Source organism: Carassius auratus, unplaced genomic scaffold, assembly GCF_003368295.1.
Source record: "Carassius auratus strain Wakin unplaced genomic scaffold, ASM336829v1 scaf_tig00215808, whole genome shotgun sequence".
NCBI classification, from domain to species: Eukaryota; Metazoa; Chordata; class Actinopteri; order Cypriniformes; family Cyprinidae; genus Carassius; species Carassius auratus.
Genome location: NW_020528251.1, coordinates 859,449 through 882,227, shown reverse-complemented (window position 1 = coordinate 882,227; position 22,779 = coordinate 859,449). Strand labels below are relative to the sequence as shown.

At 36.0% G+C, this 22,779-nt stretch overlaps 1 protein-coding gene across 5 annotated transcripts in view; it reads left to right on the top strand.

Annotated features, from left to right (window-relative positions):
• Positions 1–22,779, top strand: part of LOC113095923 (IQ motif and SEC7 domain-containing protein 1-like) — a 158,644-nt gene that overhangs the window by 92,649 nt on the left and 43,216 nt on the right. The window contains exon 1 of one of the 5 annotated variants that reach the window (XM_026261263.1): positions 3,023–3,988. The exons of the other annotated variants lie outside the window; for them this stretch is intronic. Coding sequence (XP_026117048.1) covers positions 3,912–3,988 — 77 coding nt within the window. The 5' untranslated portion in view covers positions 3,023–3,911. Of the gene's footprint in view, positions 1–3,022; positions 3,989–22,779 lie in introns of those variants that run through there. 5 annotated transcript variants of the gene reach the window in all.

Genomic DNA, 22,779 nt, shown 5'->3' with positions numbered 1-22,779 from the left:
TTTAGCATTTATTGGTTTCCGCCGGATAACGCCACTTCAGACGTTTTATCGGTAAAATGTATCTCTGATGGGATCGTCACCCAATTCACCAGGGTGGAAGCCATACAGCTCAATAGTAAAGGGTGTTAACATTGTGAAGAGAAAAGAGGGAAGTAATGTAGTTAGCTGAGTGAGTGGAGACGAGATGGAGAGGCTCACATCGCCACGTTTGCAGTTTTTATCAGATGTGGTGGGTTATTGACAACAAACATGCAAATTTGTCGTAGGAAAATCCAGTTTAAGCTTTTTTTTGGCACATGGCAGCTGATGTTTTGCTCGTTCAAGTTGCATATAAAGCTATATTTTAACTATTGGTCATCAGATAAAAATATAGTTTACATTAAAACATAAACCAGAGCTCAGTCATCTGTATTTGTGCTTTTAAGCTAGTCATTAATATTTCAGCAGCACTACAAGTTGCACTACAGTTTAATTATATTTTGTCCAAATATTGGTAAAATACTGTATGACTGTAAGATAAGAATAAACGCTTTTCTTTTGGCCATTTTATTCATCAAAAATTAAGGAAAAAAGGTTCACGGTTTCACAGCTTTCAAAATAATAATGAGATAATAATAAGAAATGTTTCTTGAGCATATTAGTATATTAGAATGATTTCTGAAGGATCTTGTGACACTGAAGTTGATTAATGACTGCTGAAAATTCAGTTTTGCGTCACAGGAATAAATTACATTTTGAAATATGATAAAATAGAATAATTTTTCATCAAATTACATTTGTAATTGTTTTTTTGTTTTTTTTCTTTATCAAATAAATCCAGCCATTTTTATGCACTCGTGCTGTGGTGCATTAAATATATAACCTTTAATTACCACAGATCTATCATTTTGAGATTTTCCCCTGCATTCCCTTGAGTGTCATTCTTGAATATGATGCCCTGTATCGTAAAACTGGCATTCATGCAACTGTGCCTGGGGGCCATTAACTGGTGCACTGGCTCATTAATAGCAGTGTGTGGCGTGTGCTTCCTCGGGTGCTGACCGCTGTCATTAGCCACATCATAGAGAGCCGCGTGGCTCATTTACTGGGGATGTGGAGCACAGCTGGCTCCTGAAAGGCCAACACCTGGTGTACAAGAAGGACTAATGAATGGCTTTAGACCGGTCTGCCCGCTCAAGAGCACTTACACCTTCCCCCATTAAAGCTTTGTTGAAGAAACTAGAGTCTTCAGTATTTTTAGCCTAGCATAGCAATTGTTTTTTAAAGAATGACCACTTCTTCTGTTGTGCCCTTTCTCTTATATAGGACTTAAAAATTGTATGTTTTACAAATTTTTTTTGTTTTCTTTTTTAAATCTGGAAGTACAAATGATCATGTAGCATTATAAATGCCTTTTATGCTAAGGGAAGAAGGCCATCTAAGCCAACCGGATGATTGATGTTTCCTCATCTGTTTAGTGGGCAACAGCACCCCCCAGCCCCCTTCTCGACAAAATGGGCCCCTGAAGCACCCACAAGACAAAAGAGCTGTTTGCTGGGACTCATTAATGAGGAAAAAGGCACATGTGTGTTGGTATTTCACTGTCTTATGTTTTTGGGGTTTAAGTAAAAAGGAACATTAAAATGCAATCCCGAGTTAAATTGCAGAAAGGCAGTGTGGATGTTTTTTTTTTTAAGTCAACTGACTGTCTGGTATGTGTGTAGTAATAAAACATTCGGAAAACATTTATGGAAATTATTGGAAATATAATTTGTACAATTTAACAATTCAATGCCCTTGTAGTCAACATAAAATATAAAAATATATATTTTTGGTAAATGTGTTTATGTTTTGCTCAATTATGTGCATTGTTAGTGTTAATCATGTGACTTTTTGTGCCTTGGCAAACAATCAGTATGAATGCTCAACTCTATAGAGATCTGTTTGGCTGATACACAAAGAAATCCCTGATCTGTTGTACCAATCTACTGCAAGAGGACTGTGTGTGGTTTGAATGCCAGGCTGTGGATGGGTTTGAGAGAGTTTAGAGGGCGTGAGAGGGAGCAGAAAGATCCGTCTGCATGCAAGGGGATTCAGTAGCTTGCATAATGATGAGCATGCCAAACACACACACACACACATATAAACAGTATAAGTATGTTGATATTCTCTAGAAAAGTGAGCGCGTACAGGGTTTGGTAATTACTGGTCATGGTTCCTTGAAATGGATTGCTTGAATGTGCTATCATGTGCTTAAATACACCTCATTCAGTGCATTCAATTTCCATGATTTTGTGGTCACATCTCATTTGTTTCTCTGCATATTCAGGTTTAGACTCGTCTCATGCATAATAATGTTTCTTTCATTTCATGGTTGTTGTTGTTTAACTTTACTGATAAAATTATTTTTAATATAATGTTTTTTAGGTTAACATTTATATTTTTAAATTGATGTGTACTTATGTATTTACATTTTATTTTTATTTTTTTTAGCCTTTTCTGTTTTTTGTTTTGTTTTGTTTTTTTATGGATAAATATTCCAAAAATATGCTGATGATAATTCGTTTTTAAAATGATTGTTTAAAAATATTTTTTTATTTCTTTTACATTGAAATCTAATTTATTTTTTAAGGGAAATTATATATTTTAGGTGTCCCTTTCTTTTTAAAAAAAAATTCAAATTTCTTTACTATTTTTATAATATATCTCTTCTGCAGTTCAAGTAGTCATGTACTGTAACAAATATTTTTAAAAGTAAGTTTAAAAATAAAGCCGTTATTTAAATATTGTTTCACATACAAATATCTATATATTGATATCTTTCACAACAAGATCAAATTTATGTTTGATCTTTTGCTTAATATTTGTGTAAAGAAGGAGTATATTTTATGTGCGGCACTATTCTCATTTCACACCTTTTATACATACATATTTAATATATGTATGTATTTATGTATCTGTCACTTAAGAGTAAAGTTACATTAATTCAGAAATAGCCTCTCAATTAATATAAAAAAATTAAAAAGTAGAACATTAAAAAGTTCCTTAAAATTAAGCAGGAAATTACGTTTCTTGATATAGTTTTAGGTGAAGTGCTCTGCTAGTTACCACTTGAAATGTAATGTCAGCCCATTTTGATTTTGTAATTTATCCAATTTATCCAAAAATGCAATGAACAAAGAAAAGAAAAAAAAACTGTGCCCTCACTGACTCACTTGGCCACACCCACTTTCCCACTCCCATCCAATCAATATCCTCCTAAGGCTTCCACTTAGCATTTTAATCGCTAGTGATTCCATATCCCGGCAACGGGCATCAACATATCAGAGTGGGGTTGTAAATCAGCCAGCTTGTGTTTGGTGAGCGTCAGTCGCTGCTGATCACCATGTGCTTCTAGTGATTAACACTGTTTAGCACACACATAGTTGGCAAAGGGAGGACACCATCAGATAAAGCATAATTAATACGGGACAGGCAGGGGGGTGGGCATAGGGGGCTTTGTGGTTGCGGTGGAGCATGCTGGAGCTGGATTCTGTCATCACCACTGACAGACAATGGAAGCAGCTGTAATTCAAAGCTGAGATTTTTTCTTTTTTATTCCTTTTGGACTGTTTTGGGCCTGCTGGATTAGTGCTAGAAGATATACAGATAGATTTCTCACACAGCGGTGTAGAGCTGGACACATGGTGTGTGTGTGTATGTTTGAGACATCTTCATTGAGGGTGTGAGAGACATCACAAAGGGTGTTACTATGCATGCTGGAAGGATTTACAGCCGCCACTGAGGCCCTGTCATACGTCGATCTACGGGACGTTTGGCATAGTTACTGTCACTCAAACACCTCTGAGTCAGGTGTGATGGTGCACCCACGTGGATCTCAGCTGTTTTATGCAGGCTAGCAGAGATGCTAAATCCCTAAACTTGCGCTGAAAATGTTGAAGCTCAAGACTTTCTGTTTGGATTACTGGCAGTTTCTTTGCCTGCAGCCTCTCAATGGCTTCTATAAAAGGTAAGAGTTCTTTGTTCAATGTTGCCGTTTGTTTTGCTTTTTCTAAAAATTACAAATGATTCAAGATATTATCAGCTTATGAATAATCCGTTTCTAATAAATCATGCTTTTATTGTTGGAGCAGAGTCACCATCTGCACTGTATTGTTCTCCTTCAGATCAGCTTATTAAAGCCTTTACTGTTATTCAGTCAGTAAAGTGTCATGACTGACCTCAGAACAGTGTGTCTTTGTGTTGTTGTGAGTTAAAGGCTGTGTAGCTGAGGTTGTAGTGAGTCAGGCTGATTTAACTCAAGCTCTATTGTGTTCTGTGACCAGATAAGCGTTTCCATCACTGATCTGATCCTCTATTGTGGGGCATGGTACCCCAAGGGCCCCTGGGCTTCTTCCTTTGATGGGCCACATGTGTGTGTGTCCTGACCGGTGATCTATCATTGCTTGAGGATAGTCTTCCTTCTTACATCCAGCGGACCTTTAAACTATGGTTTTAAAGGGATAGTTCACCTAAAAATTAAATTGTGATGTTTATCTGCTTACCCCCAGGGCATCCAAGATGTAGGTGACTCATTTTTAACTTAAAGCATTGAAGTCTGTCAGTCTTATAATGTAAGTGGATGGGTATCACGGCTAAAACAACATACACATATAAACAAAATAAAACCCTGTGGTTCGTGACGATACATTGATGTTTAAAGACACAAAAAGATCGGTCTGTGCACGAAACTGAACAGAATTCATATAGTCTTTTTTTTTTTTTTTTTTTACCTCTGCGCGCATGAGGCGTCGTCTTCTTCTTCTTCTTGCTTTATGGCGGATCACAGATTTATAACTGCATTACAGCCACCTCTCTCTCAAATGGCCCATTTGATGCTCTAGCTACAATCTCAATTAGAAGTGTCAGTGTTCCATTTGAGAGATAGGTGGCGGTTATGCACTTATAAATCTGGGATAGGTTAAAACAAATTTTTAAGCAGTGGTAGCATTGTCCTAAAATGTGACATACTAAATTTAATTTAAAAACAATTTCATATACATTTTTTTCTTTAATCTAATATTAATTGAAAACAACATGGCTTTATGTATTCATTAAAAATGGTGGTTTTGATTGAGTTATTTTTGTATTGCTTTGTTGTTGTTGTTTTTTTTTGTTTTTTTTTTAACTGAGTAGCTTTATTTATTTTATTTGCATATTTTTATTATAAATGTGTTTATATATATATATATATATATATATATATATATATATATATATATATATATATATATACACATATATATACAATGTATATATATATACACATATATATACAATGTATATTTGGGTCTCCCATCTTCTTCCCCTTCAGTGACCACCATAAAAAACAACAACAATATGATAGTGTAGTGCTTAACCTTTGCTGACTAAGGAATCTGGACATCTCTGACTCGAGCAGTGATAGGAAATCCCCTGGCAACTATTCCTGATGACGTTCTCGCCTAACCGTGTCCTTCACCTTACTGCTGTAATCAGTGGAAACTGCGGTTCACACAATGTGGCCTTTGTGCACAGTGCAGTGCTTTCAATCAAGCACAATATAAAGTGTCACTGGTGACTTTCAACCTCACATTTGAAACAAAACTGAAGAAACAAAAGAGAAAAATTTCCCTTTATTTGTATTCTCAGCATGCCATGTGGTAGATTCAGTGTAGGTGTTTCAGAACAGAATTCTGTTGCTGGTACTGTGAGGATATAAGCGGCCCTCTTGAACCTCTTTAGAGCATATTGAAATGATTCATAAGCTTTAACATTTTACATTATTGTTTGGCAAACAATCACTTTGATGGAATCAGGCATATATTCAATAGCCTTATCAGAAACAGTCATTTTACAGTGTCGTCTGACTCTCTGGATGACTTGATGAAAAAATTACTCCCTTTTAGCTGAAGTGCCTCTAATAGTATATTAAGTCTGACCCTAACACTGACCATTTAAGTCTGGAACGAGACCTCTAATGACCTCATATACAGGTGCTTCACTTATGAATATAAAACATTTTTTTGCTGATGATGATTACACCAGTTTGTTCACTATTAAACTCTACTGGCTTAAAGGGGGGGTGAAATGCTCATTTTCACTCAATCTCCTGTTAATCTTGAGTACCTATAGAGTAGTACTGCATCCTTCATATCTCCAGAAATTCTTTAGTTTGATTATATTTATAAGAGAAAAATAGTCTGTGCCGAATTTTTTCGGAAAAACACGAGTGGCTGGAGGCGTGACGTGTGGGCGGAGCTAAAGAATCACGAGCGCGAGTAGGCTTTTGCGTTGAGAGCGTTTGGAAGTTGTGACATTACCGTGAGGAAAAAAACATCATCCAAAACAAACCATGGCTAACAGTCAGATTCAGCCGTTTATTTATGATCCAGAATCAGATCCCAAGGCTGAAACTGAACGAGAGCAGCAGCATCAACGACTACAGCAGGACGTCTCTATGTGGTATGTATTGAAACTGTATATATTTGCTTAGCGGTTTTGGAAGATGACTAAGTTCCACTTTATGTCGTCTTTTTTTTTTCTTTAAAGGTGTACAAGGTTTACTTGATGTGCTTACGCGCCGATAGCTAAGTTAACAACACAGAGATATTTGAAGCAGTTTTACTCACCGCCTGCGGTTCCAACACATGATCGTGACCCTTTTCCGTTGGGACTGCATTATCCTTAAGAAATAAACGATGTGCAAATCCGACGTCAAACTGGGCCGTGTTTGTAAAACAAGCATCTTCGAAATGCAGGGAACAAACACAAACACTTGCACAACTCCGTTGATGCTCTGTAAAAATAAACTCTTTTAAAAACAATAAATTTTTTTTTGGTAATCTGTGCAGGGTTGTCTTGCCCTGGCAACCAAAAACACACTTCTTTTGTGACATTTCGCGACGCTCTGGCTTTGATCAGTGAATGTCTGTGCTCTCAGTGCTGTGCTCTACGGGAGCGCGCGCTCTTCCGGCAGAAGTGCTCTTAGGACCCATATAAGGAAATTCTGCTCCATCTAACGTCACACAGACCCATACTCGAAAAAAACTTTCTGAAACTTGTGACAAACCGGAAGAGGTATTTTTCGAACAGAAATACTCCTTCAAACGTACAACTTAATTTTTGAAACTTTGTCCATGTTTAGCATGGGAATCCAACTCTTTAACAGTGTAAAAAACTCAGTATGAAATAGCATTTCACCCCGCCTTTAAGTTCTTCTTAAGACACATTTGAAATCCATTATGTTTCTGCATTTAGCATCTACAGAGATCTACTGTACGTACATCTTAAAACCTATTCTGTGCCATTTTAACCTGTTTGAGCCTACCACAAAGTGGGGACAAACACAGCATCACTTCCGTATGCAAATTATAAGAGCAGGTCAATAATATTCCACTCAGTTATGGAGATGGGCATAGACTTCCCAGGCTGGAATGTTTTTTTTAATCTGGATTCTGGGAAAAAAAAGGGAAAAAAAAGAGCAAGAGTTACAGTTGCCTTTTTCCTCCTGCTGTGGTCATTTTTGAAAACAGACTCACCTTTTATGGATATTTTGCTTGTAATTGTGGTGAAGCAGAGACAGGGCTTCTTTTCTGTTCATTCTTGGTCATTTATTTCATTTGTCTAAATAGGAGTGAACTGTATGTTCCCATTGCTTAATCGGCGGGAAATTATGCAAGCAGTGCCAAGTTCATGGGTTTTCTTGAAAGAAATACTGATAAAATGTATATATTGAAGAACATATGTGTAAAGCAGTTGACTAATGCACACGTTTATTAAAATTTATTATAAATTATTTAAAAAATATTTTATTTATTCATTCATAAACTTCGATGTCTTTTTTGTTGTTGTTTTTGGATTATTGATTATTATTTCAAATCAGCTTTCAAATTATTTTCAGAGGATGAAAAGAGACAAAAAAAATTAAAAGTGGTTTCATTGCATTAATAACAGTCTAACTGTACATTGTCCTGCATATTACATGACTACTTACTAAATAAATATTGATTTGTCTTTTTATTGCTTTGGTCTGTCAGATGGAGACCACATAGTGAGACATTTAACTTGCTGTAGTCATAAATTCATCCTCATAATGTGTTCCACAATTCCGTTGAGATTATTAGCCAGTATTAAACTGTCATCTTTATTATGTCACTCTTTTATTTCCTATAAATGTGGTGCAATTTAAGAGGTATTATGACTTTGTTCTCAGACTTTGCTTCAAAGGCCTTGTATAATTAAAACTGAATGATAATTTTAAAATAAAGTATCCGTTAAACGGATTAAAAATGACAGTAAATGCATGTATAATAACACAAAAGATTTCTGTTTTAAATAAATATTTCTTTTTTTTAATAATAAATTAATTTTAACTTTCTATTCATCTAAGAATTTTGAAAAATTTATTCAGTTTCCACAAAAATATTAAGCGGTTTCCAACATTGACAATAACCTTAACTTTTGAACAGTGGTGGACATTTTGAGTTGTCTTCACGAAGTAAACTTTGTTGTATAAAACAACAGTAAAATGTTTAAATATTCACCCTCCCTTTAAATTAAAGTGGACAGTCGGCAGTTTAACCCAAAGGTTGTGGAATCGTTTCAAACACAAAGAGGAGGTAAACAAAGCCAAGCAAACAAAAAAAAACTCAGCATCTGAAATCGATCTCACTGTATATATTTCACTCATCTGTAGTTGCAGAACTTTAAACCAACCTAAAGTTCATTTTAAAACTTTCCAGACTAGATTGATTTCTCTGTTTCTGCACAGTTCTTTCACCGGCTCCAATCCAGTTTTTCCTCTTCATGGCTTTTCCTCACATGTTTTCCCATGTGTATTCCAGTGTTGGTGTGTAAGGCTTAAAGTAAGTTTTTGAGAGTAATCCATTTCCATGGAGCCTGCCAAGCCTTTACTCCAATGACAGGCTTTGATTATGATCTCATGGCCTCCTGCAACACTGTTCTCCAGGACAAATCTGGACTCACTCAAGTTTTACAGTCAAGTTCCATTACGACACTTATTTGATGTTACTGAGACTAATTAACTACATCCACAAGCTATATTTGAGAGTATAAACACTGGTCAGACCCTCCCTGGTATCCTTAGGGAAACACGTCACACTTGGCGTAATTGTTGGCCGTGCAGGCCTACATTTCTCTTTTGACAAAAACTGGGATTTAACAACCTCTGAAACAAATGAGAGACACTGCGAGCGGCTTATAGTGCATCTGCTTGAGAAAAACGAGTACATCCGTACATCTGATGTACAGACATAGAATACAGACATAGACCTCAGCTAGCATGGGAACCTCTGATTGCTGGTAGACGACTTTTCCTAAAGGGGAACGTTTGGGTATGGCTACATAAACGAAGCTAAAGACGCCTATACTTCAAAAGCATCTGCAACTGCTGTAACTTGAATTGAGGGGGGTGAATGAATTAGTGAATTTATTTATTAATTGATTTTCCCCCACTCGTGAGCACTTCAACCGTAGCACTCTGTTTGTGGTTGAGAGAAGGGAAAGAGGAAGGAGCGGCTAGTCTGGATGATTGGAGTTGAGTTGAGTCAAGCAGCACGTGCTGAGCTCCACTGTATTTTCTTGTCCTCCTTGTTGGATCTACACCACCTTGTGTTCTGAAGACCCTCACTGAGCAGCCAGGCAGGAAATGCCCTCATGTTGAATCTGATGTGGAAATACTGCATTTCAGTGCGGACGATAAGGTAGGTGATTGCGAAGATACATTTTTGGCGTTCTTCTCTAGCAAAACACCTGTTCTGTCCATTCACACATGATGGTTTGGCACTGTTAGAGAAAAATGAGGTTAAGTTGAGATGTTCGCATTATTTTATAGATAAACGTATTTTTTTGTGAATTTTTGGATTATTGATTATTATTTCAAATCAGCTTTCAAATTATTTTCAGAGGATGAAAAGAGACAAAATAAAATTAAAAGTGGTTTCAAACTGTACATTATCCTGCATATTACATGACTACTTACTAAATACATATTGATTTGTCTTTTAATTGCTTTAGTCTGTCAGATGGAGACCACATAGTGAGATTTTGTCATTACAGTAAACTTTAATAGTGTTTTCTTCTAATGAGAATGGTAACCGATGTACTCACCAAGAATGTGTATTAAAATGCAAAATAAACATCTCATAAAGTACAGCGTGTGGACTTTAGTGGCTTCATTCGTTCTTTATAATTAAAATCACATGCTATTTTATTCTATTACATTGTTTCGATTAGTACAGCCATTTCATTAATAGCTCAACTAGCCTGTGTGCTTCCACCCAGCTTGGCTAAAATTAGTGACTAGAGGCTCTGAGTCTGAGTCAGGCCACTTCATTCACCACGGTAGTCAAACAGTTTGCAAGGGCTCTGTAATTTGCTCCCAAGCATTTGGTGAGCCACAGACTCGACTCTGTTTTGGAGCTGAATCTTCTGAATCATCCTTTGCTATGTAGTTGTTTTGAAGTGGAAATGGAAAGGCGTTTCTGTCCCCTCCTCCATAGACACACATATTCAGATCTCCTCTTTCAGAGATTTTCCATTTCCTCTATATCCATAAACATATAGCACTCTTTCACAGTTGTCTTCTTGTTGTTGCTCTTGGTGTTCTTTCCAAAATCATCTCCTGTGGTTCTGGGGTGTACATACTGCATATTTCAGGAAATAGCTGTCATCGTGTGTTTCCAACCAGCTCATGTAGTTCCCAACCAGACTGAAAATTAAGTCGGTATTTTGTTATAATCTCCCTCTCTGCAGTAGCTTACAAATGATTCTTATGAGCCAGTTCTTTTTAGTGAATCACAAACATGCAGTATATCAAGAGTCCTGAAGCAAATATCTGTAATGAGCCGTTAATGAACAGTTTCCTGTGGCTTTTAAAGTTACGACTTTGGTTATAGAATTTGCTTCAAAGTCCACAAGTAATCAAAACTGACTTTGAAGCAGTTTGAAAACATTTAAACTTGTCCATATCCGGACTTGTCTCTCTGTGAATACCAACACTGATTGCTGTTTATTTGATTCTGATTCATTTCCATATATTTCAGTCAATTTTACTCACATATAAATGGAATTCTCTTGCTGTAAATGCGATAAATTGTTCTGAGCGATGATTCAGACCAGTACATTCTTTTGAATTGTTAGTTAAAAGAAAAGGCTCATAAACACAAACGTTCTACTTTCTATTGAATCAAATTAAATCGATTGAAATCAAGTGTTTGTCAATCTGAATTTGTTCTCACAATGTAGGATGTTTAAAAAGCTCAATTTTGAATTAGATTGAAGAGCTGATGACAGCTCTCACTGATATTTCCTCTTAGTAATTAATTATGACAACTGTCATTTTTGAATCAAGTATTCATTTAAATCACAAGATTTTTATTATAGAACACCAATGAAACACTTTGACCCAAAGGAGGAAACTGTAGCTACAAAAGAGCCTTTGGCAGTGAAATGAATGAAGACAGCAAGTCAGTGCTTTGGGGAAATTTGGATTATAGAGTTCCTTTAAGTTCCTGTTACTTTTCAGACTCGTCGTCGGGTGTCCCATGGCAGAGTTCTCAGATTCTCCTCCGCTTCATTTCCGGACTCTTCAATGCTGCTTTTCTGCTGTCACCTTTAGTATGAGCTCACTCTCAATATCTCATTTCACAAGGCAAAATTGTCTCCTCACCGGCCTTCAGGGCACAAACCCAGGACAAGGGCCTTCTTCCAGGAATGCTACATCTTATTTTTTGTTCTATCTGGAACGATTTCTGATTCAAAAGGAATCTATCATTTGTTCAACCCCCTGTGGTGTTTTATCATGCTGAAGGAAATTTGCTTTTTGGAAGTCATTGTACCTTAAAATTTTAGGCTGTTTTAAAATAAAGGACTTGTGAAACTGTAGAAGCCAGGCAACCTGATCCAGTGGTGGAAGCACAGGTTATTATTAATTTACTTTGTGCGGCTTGCATTTGCGTCTGAAGGTGTCCATCTTGTCCCATTCCTAGTCTTTCCTTCTCAAACACCTTTTACAAATGGAGAGGTGGTTGTTCTTTCCTTGTGTTGTACTCTTATTGGAGAACTTTATGAATCTCTTGGTTATGCAGTGTTTCCTATGGGTTGTCTGACTGGCTGTCTGCATCCGTGAGTTTGCCTCCTGTGCGTCACGAAACGTTAGCAAATATTTTCCGAACCTTTGGAGGGGGCTCTGAGGGCCGAACTGTTTGCTGGAGCCTGTGTTTTGTATAAAGGAATCTCCAGGCTTTTTCGTTCTCTGTGCCTGCAGTTAGGCTTTTTTGGATTTGAGGAACCACAAACAGACTTCAAAAAGTTGCACACAGACTGAATGTCACTGGTTTTTTAGACTTTTCTTACAGCAAGAAGAAGAAACTTGCATCAATTCAACATCAATTTGTGAGGTTTGAGTTCTATTCAGAGGAGACACTGGAATTTTTCAGAAGTGGGCAAAGAGAGCAGGAAAAGACAGCAGCATTTCTCTAGACAGATCACTGAACGTTCAGTGGGTGAGTAAGCAATTCTGTCTGATTCAGTCTCTCGGCTGGATGCAAAACTTCACTGCAATGTGAGGAGTTTACATCTATCTATCTATCTATCTATCTATGACCAAACTTAAGTATGTTTTCCATGTGTAGTGGTGTGTATAGTTGGAATTTCATATATTTCGATATGGAAAAATGTATCATTTATAATAATATTTCCTCATTGCCAAACATCTCAACACGAGTGAAGGTGCTGTTCGTCTTTTCCTCTGACACAGTGCCAATATTCTTATTAGCTTCTATTAATATTTCAGAGCAAGGGTCGCGGTTTGCACTGAATAATTAGGTTACATTCAGCAGTATTATAACATGACGCATTCGTTGGTTTGATGAATTGTTGCTCTATGTCATGGTGCAATAAGACGGTCACTTCATGATTTCTGTGAATCTCTAATGTGGTTTATTTTTAAACTGAATGAATTGTTTTCCTATCAGCCTGTTTTTGAAAGGATTCCAATTTCTTGCTCTCCTAGTTATTCGATCTGAGTGAGCTCAAGAGTACTCATTAAAATTATATCAGCTCTGCCTAAACAATACAAAGTGAATCGCCCTACCTTTCAAGTGCATTTGAAATGCAATCCATCCCGTCTTATAAGAGCCGAAGCATACCTTCCAGCTCATAAAGTCCTTTCTGTGGGTGCTGAATCTTTTAACATACTGTGGGTTATATCTCTTGTTTTAAAATGACTGTCATTTATTAGAAAGTTTTAATGGACTTGATGGTGTTATGTTAAGAAAATGGTACATTTTTATGTTCTGTTAAAGCCTCGCAATCCTTCAAGCACGTATTTTGTACATCTTACTGAGACTTTAGGTCTTGCATGCCTTTTCATGATCTAACCTTTAGCCAGTGGCCTGTCAGCTCAAGGCCAGAGTAATGACTGGATATTGGCCCATCCCGTCCACCTGGGGCTACATATTTTATGCATCTCACAGCACATTGCCCAGCGCGGTCTCTCTCTGCTGAACATCTAAAATTTATTGCGGTCGTGACCTCGTTGGGAATAGGTCAGTCCATCTTCTGTTTAATGTTGCCTGACCCGTTAAACCTTATGCACACAAACACCTCCCCAAACGACCCCTCCGGCCACTATTTTAGGTCTGAAATTGGTCATCTAGTTTATCAAACACTCCTCTTCTTAATATTTTTTTTTTTTTTTGCTCCATAGCTAATCTTTATATATTGAATTGTACAATTAATGATGCAGAGCTGCAAATATCTTTACTTGGTCTCTAGCCCATGTTTGCCACGATAACTGTTTTCCCCTTTCAGAACACTTTTGTATCTCACTATATCATTTTCAAGGACCACTGTCTCCCCTGCGTGTTATTGGAAAGATTGTTATTTTCACCAGGGGAAACTCTCAATGATATTTCAATGGGAGTTTTGTGCCTTTTTTTCTATTTTGTTTATAGCATTTCAAGAAAGCTCAATGTGAAGCACTCTTCAAAAGTTACTTTTTTCATCGAAGATGGTGAACGCATCGGTGGATTTCAGCTCAACTGACAGAGCTTTGCACGCCTGCATGCCTTTATGTAACTCATATAAACATCATTACCCCTGTAAAACAGCTAGGGGCGGCGCAATAGCCCGCTAAAGAGGAAGCTTTTAGAGAGGAAAGATGAGACAGACTTTTCCCCATTTTAAAGTGGAGTGACGTGGTTGGAAATATTTGGCTGTTTTACTCTCAACACAAACACGAAACCGTTTCCACAGTCTTTTTGTCCACAAATGTACCACAAGTTCTGTTTGTGAGAATGGTTAAATGATGTCTGTAGAGTTCAAATAACGGGGTGGAAAGACTTTGACAAGCCGAAAACCCTAAAAGTGCACAGTTAAAGGGAAATTACGCCCAAAAATTAATGTTCAGTCATCATTTACACAACCTGAAGCAATTATTCATAGTCATGAATCGTCATTGTTTGAGAATTTAAATTATGAGCTAAAGATCTGTTATTAGTTAAGAAAAAGTTTGGCTGGAGGTCATAAAGTCAAATTGTTTATCACTCTTAAATGTCTCTCCTCTAAAGTATTGACGGAAGTCAGTGAGAGCTTTTCTGAAGCTCTTTTACTCTTGTGCATGGCTCTTTTGAAAGCCACTCTTGAAGCCGGACAAATTTAGGGCACTTTTATTGCAGGGTCTGGAGAAAAAGACGTAAACTGTTTGAATGATATTAGAGAACCACAGAGACATGCTTTGGCTCTTCAAAGATAGATGTGCCAAGACCAAAATGTTTGACAATTATATTGTCTCACCTCAAACAATCTGTAGCTTGTGGAAAAGGTCCTGTTTTATGCTGCCTTTGAGAACTATATTGATTTTCTTCTCTAAAGCAATTCATGTCAAGTGAGTAAGTTATTTTTGAGGCTTGCTGTTTTCATTTTCATTTTACCATTTTCACACTGGCCTGATTTATTGTGTATTTTTAAGTTAATGGCGAGGACTCTTTTAAGATTAAACAATTCATTGTACTATGAAAACAAACTTCATAGTTTGGTAGAGCAATTGGTATCGCATCGCAACCCCTGTATCGTGAAATGTATCGTATCGCCAGATTCTTGCCGATACACAGCCCTACTTGAAATACTTGAGTAAAAGTACATCATTTTTAAACAGCTAAAAAAAAATCAATAAATAACGTGAGTATGTGTAATTTGTTAATTCACACCCCTGAATTTAAGCATTTAGTGCTTTTTAGCTTTTTCCTATATAGGAGCGGAATCTAGCAAATGATGCAGGACTAACATGAGAGAAACAGATGAATTACCTCATGCAGCCAACCAATCGTTCCAGCCTCATCTGCAATTCCTGCCCATTTAAAAGGCTCATCCTTTGTGATGAACATAATTATGCATGAGAGACTGGAAGGAGAGGATTTTAATCTACTGGAAAGAAAGAGACTGAGAGAGAGAAAAAAGGAAATCCCTTCAGCGGAAACAAAAATGACGCGTTGCCTCAGCCAAGGCGACCTGTTCATTTTTCTCTTGCCTTCTTCAGATGTAACAAATAAAAAAATGATGATGAAAGGCTCTGGAACCAAGTGTACAATCTTTGCTTTTTTGGGGACAGATGGAAATTATTCATTCCGGGATATGCTTTCAACTGCCAATCAAAATATCTAAGATAAAATAATATCTAGGGAGCGTGCATTGAATCGTACGTCACATTCTTTCAATGCCTGCTTCAATCCACTCCTGTGTTTAAGCAGAGCCAGAGCTGGGGGTGTAAGCCGTAATTAGGGAGCTCTGTCTTTTTGCTGATGCATGCTTGTCACTCATTACCCTTCTGCTCCCAGCTGCTCTCTCTTTGTAATCCAGGCTGCTTCACTCTGTAGACCGAGAAGATCTATATAAAGATCTCGCTGGAGGTGCTGGGGAATAATTGAGCTCTTTTTGACATTTTTCTCGAGGTCTGGGTTTTGATATTGGTTGTTCAGAGTTTTGCCTTGAAGTCTGGATAGAAATTTGGTCATTTTGAGAAGATCAGATAAGGGATGCGCAGTATATTGCTACCATATCCATTATCTGCTGATATTAGAGATTGTTTATTTTATCGTGTCAGTCATTGTCAGAAATTTCACTGCTTGTCTTTGCATTTAGATAACCTTCTCCATAATCTAATGCTTAAAGTCCATCTTTAAAACATCTGTAGCTTTAGCAAATCTCAAAATGAATATCTGTTTTTAACACGCCACATAATGATGTGATGCCTATTTTGACGTTTTAAAATGATTGATTGTAGTTTTTTTAATATTATAATTTTTATTAGTTGTAGTTTATTTTTTAATGATTTAAAGAAAAACTATATAATAGATAAATATATAATTATCAGCCATAACCTATTGTTTTATTGTGTTTTATATGCATATATTTTTGTTGTTGTTTAGTTCTAATTTATTTACACAAAATACTATTCATTTTTAATATTGACAATTATCAGTGATCAGGCATTGCAATTTATAATTTATTTTCTTTTTATTCTACTATAATTTCAAGTTTTTATATATATATATATATATATATATATATATATATATATATATACTTTTGTGATCATTTATTTCCTATTTATTAAGAAAAATGCTACATAATTATAATATTGGGTTTATTGGTTATCAGCTATAACAAATAAATAATAAATAAATAGTCTGACATAATTTTTATATTTTTGTATGTACAATAAAGTACAAATCTTTTTTTGAGGTCTAAAAAAAAAACAGGATATGCTGAAAGTATGCAGGTGGTTATCTTCTGCTGATTCTGGTAATAAATTGGCAGCTTTTTCCCAATAAGTGGTCCCCTGTCAATCGGTCAATTTTGTCCATAATGCAAAGCAGTTTGTGCTTCTGAGCTGTTTTTAATGGGCCGACAGAGGAAAGAGTCCCAGGTGATGTATGTGTGCTCATGCATTGTTTACTGGCCCATCCGTCCTCTGCTTGTCCATTTAACTAAATCCATTTCCATATAGCGGTATCACCTAGCAGTCCATGCCAGCTTCACTAGACACTGTCAATGATAAATGGTGTGATACTGTCAGACAGAAATGGGACATTAGAAATTCATTGCAGATTATTCATTCAAGTGGAGTGATAATGGTGTGTAATGGATAAGGCAGGCATAGAGAGATTTCAGTGGGTGTAAGTGTCTCAGAGGTGTTTTTTTGCCAAATTCTTTGCTCTTAGACACCATCATTCAAGAAAAATGTCAGTGGTGTTCTGAAATGAAGAGGCAAAATCTTTTTTTTTTTTTTTTGGTGGAGCACCAAAGGAGGAGTTCACATAGTTTATTGTGACTATGAGCTGTCAATCTCCAAAAAAGAACAAAGGACACCAAAATAGCACCATGAAAGTATCATAAATAGTTTTTTTTGAAGCTCTACAGTAGATCTGTGTGAAAAGTACACCAAATTTAAGGCAATATTCAATAGATACATCTTCAAAGACTTGAAATATAGACTATTTTACAGACTATTTTTATGGTTCTTGTGAAATATCTTTGATCCTTTTTGGAGCTTCACAGCCCTTGAACATAATGAACCTTAGTTCCTTAGTTAAAAATAACTTTGAATGACAGCAGAATTTTCATTTTTGGATGAACAACTGTCCCTTTAAATGTGCACAAAGACTTTTTTAAAGCACACTCAGTCCTTGAGCACCATGCCCATATGGCATCAGAGCATATCCTGATATACAGTACAGACGTCACTCTTCCCCAATTCCACTATAGCGAGCATCCCAGCAGGATGCACACAAGTGCTGGCTTCCCTTTAAATTAGTCGAGGCATGTGAACACACAGTGAAGAGGCAGTTACCACACTGACATCTGTGTATATGTGGAACATACGTCAATGCGGCCTGTAAACAATCATTAAATCCAGTTCTCACTGCAAGGCATGCTGTAAACACACACAAACACACTATATAGTTGCAGACATTGGATCTTCTCTAGGCTGTAGCCTGCTGAAGTTGATGTAATTGCTTTGTTTACCAAGTTTTGTTCTGTTTGAATTATAGCGCTTTAAATATCTTTCAGACTAATAAAGCTCCTCATTCTGCACACAGTGTTCTTCACTAATGCGAGCGTCTATCTGTCTTGTGTGTTTATACAGTGTGTGTTTTATGCGTGCAGTGCGTCTTTTTTTCCAACCCTATTTCACAGAAAGCATGTATGTAAATCAGCCGGATCCTCAAACAGCACCCCAGCCTCTCTCACTGGAATGTCATTACCATGACATCACTCCACAGACTTTCTGTGTTGAGCCTGGCAATGCCGAAATTTCAAAGAATCATTTGCAGAAGTTTGTTTTTCACCTTTATGTCAGTATTTAAGCAATATATGAAAAAAAGATGCAAAAGATTGATAGTTCTTCAAAAGATTAAATATATTTTTAGTTTGTGTGTGTGTGTGTGTGTATATATATATATATATATATATATATATATATATATATATATATATATATATATATATATATATATATATATAATTTATTTATCTATCTATCTGTCTGTCTGTCTGTCTATTTTTTAAATCAACATGTAATTTATAAATTAATATCAAAAATTAAAATAAATTATTTATTTATTTATTTATTATCATTATTATAATATTATGAATATTTTAATATTAATAATATATTTCAATGATTCCTGTATGAATAAAATATAAAATTAAATGGTTCTTGCATAAACAAAAAGAAAATAAAAAATTGTTTTGTTATATTAATATTAATAATATAATATGTTCCTATAATATTATATAATATGTTCCTGTATAAACAAACTAAATAAACTGAATTTCTTTTAAGAATATAAATGCAGTGACATTTTTTTGTTGTTGTAGTCAGTAAAACCATAAAAGCCTCATATATCAAAAATTACATTTTTAAATGTAAATTTTTTTTTAAATGTTGCATATATTCTCTGAAGCTTACAATAGTTATATTTCCAAATATATATTTTTCAAAGTCTTATTAGAAATATCAGACTTTAAATTCAAATTATAAAGAATTACTAAGGGGCCCTTTCTTTAGTGTCAGTTTATCATCCAGATGAAAATCATAAATCCAACTGCATTACTTTTACTATTCGTTTGTTTCATATAAAACAGTATAGAATATGAAGACACTTTGGTTGAAATAGAATACTGGAGTTGTGGTCGTCTATGCTGAAGCTCTTTGAGCCACTGATCAAACTGCTGTCAGAGGCTGTGCCAGTGAGAAGTTGCACTGCCATGCTGTAATGAGATCCCCTGAGTGCTCTCAGCCAATCACAGTTAAGTATAGGCTCTCCTAGCTTGTGTTAATTGGCTGCAGGGATAATGCCACTGGAAAGCGCCAATTCATCTCAGAAGATCTATGACGTTCATATACATTACAGCTTCTTTTTAAAAATCTCCCTGTGCACAAGACTCGTGACAAGACTACTTGAATGTTTTATTAATTATAATGTCCAGTGCATTTGCATATGTTCATTAGCGATCGTCTAGTCAGTAATTGTTTTCAGTTTCAGAAATGATTTCTGTCTTTACATAGATTCTCCAAATACAGAGAATGATGATGTGATATCCCCATTGTCATCATCAGACATGTAGATTGTACGATGGCTCCCCCTACAGGCTGATATGGAAGTGAGTGTGGCATTCTGGTAATAAAATGTGACAAGTCAATGATGTCAATTCCCTCTCCGCTGCATATTTCCAGAGTAGCTTTGTGAGCTCAGTATTGCTAGAATGGATTGTTATGTCAGTTCACTTGCCTGCGTCTGCAGTAAAGTGCCAAATAGATGCTGAGGAATATAAAAACTATCCATCTATGGCTGCTTGGCCATCCATGACTCACTCGCAGACGCTCACACACAACTCCTCCTGCCCTTCGAGTAAGTGAGGTCACAAACTGAGCGTTGTAAAAACAAAGGATGAGGCCTTCCAACCACTCAACACAGCATCATTCCTTTCCTAGGAAATTAAAAATACTTTTTCATTTACAGAAACATAAGTTCAAGTTTCATGTATTTATCCAAGATCATCAGCAGAAAAGTGTATATATATATATATATATATATATATATATATATATATATGTGAAAATTGACTTTTGCTTTTCCTAAAAATGTTGATCATCAATAATAATATGAGTCAATTATTTTCTGTTCATTTAATATGTAGCATTTTCTATATTCATATTTGCATTTTTACAACCGCTATCAACATTTAAAATAAAATTAATTAGAAAGATTGCAGGTTTGGCATAAATATTACTTGAGTAGTTTATTTTTTATGTTTTGTATGTTCATATTAGCATTTTTACAACCCTGTTATTAAAATAAAATACAATTTGTGGGTTTGGCTTAAATATTGTATGAGGCATTCTTTCTGTTAATTTCAAATGAGCATTTTCTATATCCATATTTGTTACCAAAATGTAAAAAATAAAAAAATAAAAATACAATAAAGAAAGGTTGAAGATTATCATAAAATGTAGTTATTCTTTTTGAAAAGTCAAAAGGTCTATGTGTAGCCGTGTAGTTTTCAACAAGTATGTGCAGCATTGCCTCAAGGTTCCCCCTGAACATTCAGCTTAACTGAGGGAGCCAGTAGCATACAGTTTAATGTTCTTTGAGTTTGGTGCTCAAAGAAAACACAGACCTTAGGCGAACAGTATTTGTGACTGAGACTAAAACGGTTGCATTTGCGACCATAAATATATATTTGCAAGTGAAATCTTTGCTGAGATCGCCACTGGTTCTAGTTGTGCAGCATGAGAGAGATCGAAAATGATGGAGACGTGCAAAGTAAAAGTGCAGAAAAGCAGTGTCTATTTTGTGCACAACTTGAACAAACTACAGCAGGTAGTCAGCTGGGTGGACATTATATGGATAGTTCACCCCCCCCCCCCCCCCCCCCCCAAATAAAAATATGTTTATCTGCATACCCCCAGTGCAACCGATGACTTTGTTTCTTCAGTAGAACACAAACCAAGATTTTTAGCTCAAACCGTTGCAGTCTGTCAGTCTTATAATGTAAGTGGATGGGAATCACGTCTAAAATATGCAATAAAACTAAAATAACATACACCAATTAAACCAAATTAAACCCTGTGGCTCGTGACGATATATTGATGTGTAAAGACACAAATTGATCAGTCTGTGCAAGAAACTGAACAGAACTTATATTGTTTTTTACCTTTTACGTCTGAACTCTTAGAACTCTCCTGAGAGCGTCCTGTTGTGCGCTTTCTCAGCAGCAGGTGTGTGAGGCGTCTTCTTCTTTTTGCTTTATGGTGGATCCATATGCTCATTAGTCAGCTAAAAAATAAATAACTATAAAGAACAGCATTTTGCATTTCTATTTATACTTAACCTGTTGTCTACCTGATAAGAAAGAATGCAAGGAACTAAAGGTCCAATTCAACACCTCCTATCTAATTGCATGTTACTAATGGAGAAAAACAGACTGGATGTGTGCAAGACATGACAGCATTTATAGGATGATTTGAGGAGAAGAGGAGAAGCCTCAATGCAGTGGCCAAGTAATGCTGACATGATTCTGGTCAATGATATTGGCACAGATTCTGTGTAGTAAATAATTCTTTGTGACTGTATGTTCTCAAGTTGGAAAAGACGTTTAGTTCCAGCTTTAAGTAAACCTTAGTTCCCAGGACATCTACAAGATGGATTTAAATGCTGATGTTATAAAAGGAGGGGAGACATAAACACATGACATTATGACTGATTTTAAGGTGATTTAAAAATAATGTGCTGCCTGTTTTTGTTTTCTGTAGGAACCAATGGCTCCCTGAGTGATTTTCTTTGTCCCTTGTGTGCTGCAAAGACGATTGCATTAACATCTAGATTTTTGTCAGTAAAAATAGTTCATGGTTTTATTACTATACTTTTTTTTGCTGTGTAACTGTAGTTATCAATAGGATTAAGTTAACGGATTGGACGTTTGTGATGATGTCATAATCTGTCCAGCTTTCAGCAGATTAAGGTCCTCGGTGACCAGCCTCTTTACACTTGTTAGTGTTCCCTCTTTCTGTCAAAACCTTTACTAACACAACGCCATAAACCTCTGCTCCTGAACTGGTCCTTTGTGCTCTGCACCTTTTTAAGGTCAACGTGAAATTAAAATTCACTTTGTCTTTCTTAATTCGTGTTCCTGGTGCTATTGTGAACTGTTCTCCTTGTTATTCCAAAGTGAAAACTGATCTATTAAAAAAATACATTTATTTTCCTATAAAATGTTTTCCATTTCCGCTGATGTCACAGGCTATGCAGGCTGAGGCTATTATGGTCATCCTGTATTATAGTTCAGCACACATATTAATGGACAGGCGGTGTGTTTGAGTCGATGCAGTCCCAAGTGGTCAGATGTGAGAGATAACACAGAAATAGGAGGAGCACAGCAGTCTGTGGATTGAAGGGTAAAGCTCTTTTGAGTTCCTGTACTCCCCTCCAGCTGCTCCTTATTTGTGCCTGTGTATAATTGACGCAGGAGAGTCTTTTACCCAATAAGGACATTTTTTTTCTCCATTAATACGATATAATTTTTTTATTACTACTGTATTGCAATTGTGCCAAAATTGTAAAAGGAAAATTATCTAAATATTTTTTTAGAAAATATTTACTGTTTACTAAAGACGGCATATCGGGCACAAAAAAAACTATATGCAGCTTTTTCTAATTTTCTTGATTGAAAATAGTCAACACATTACACACA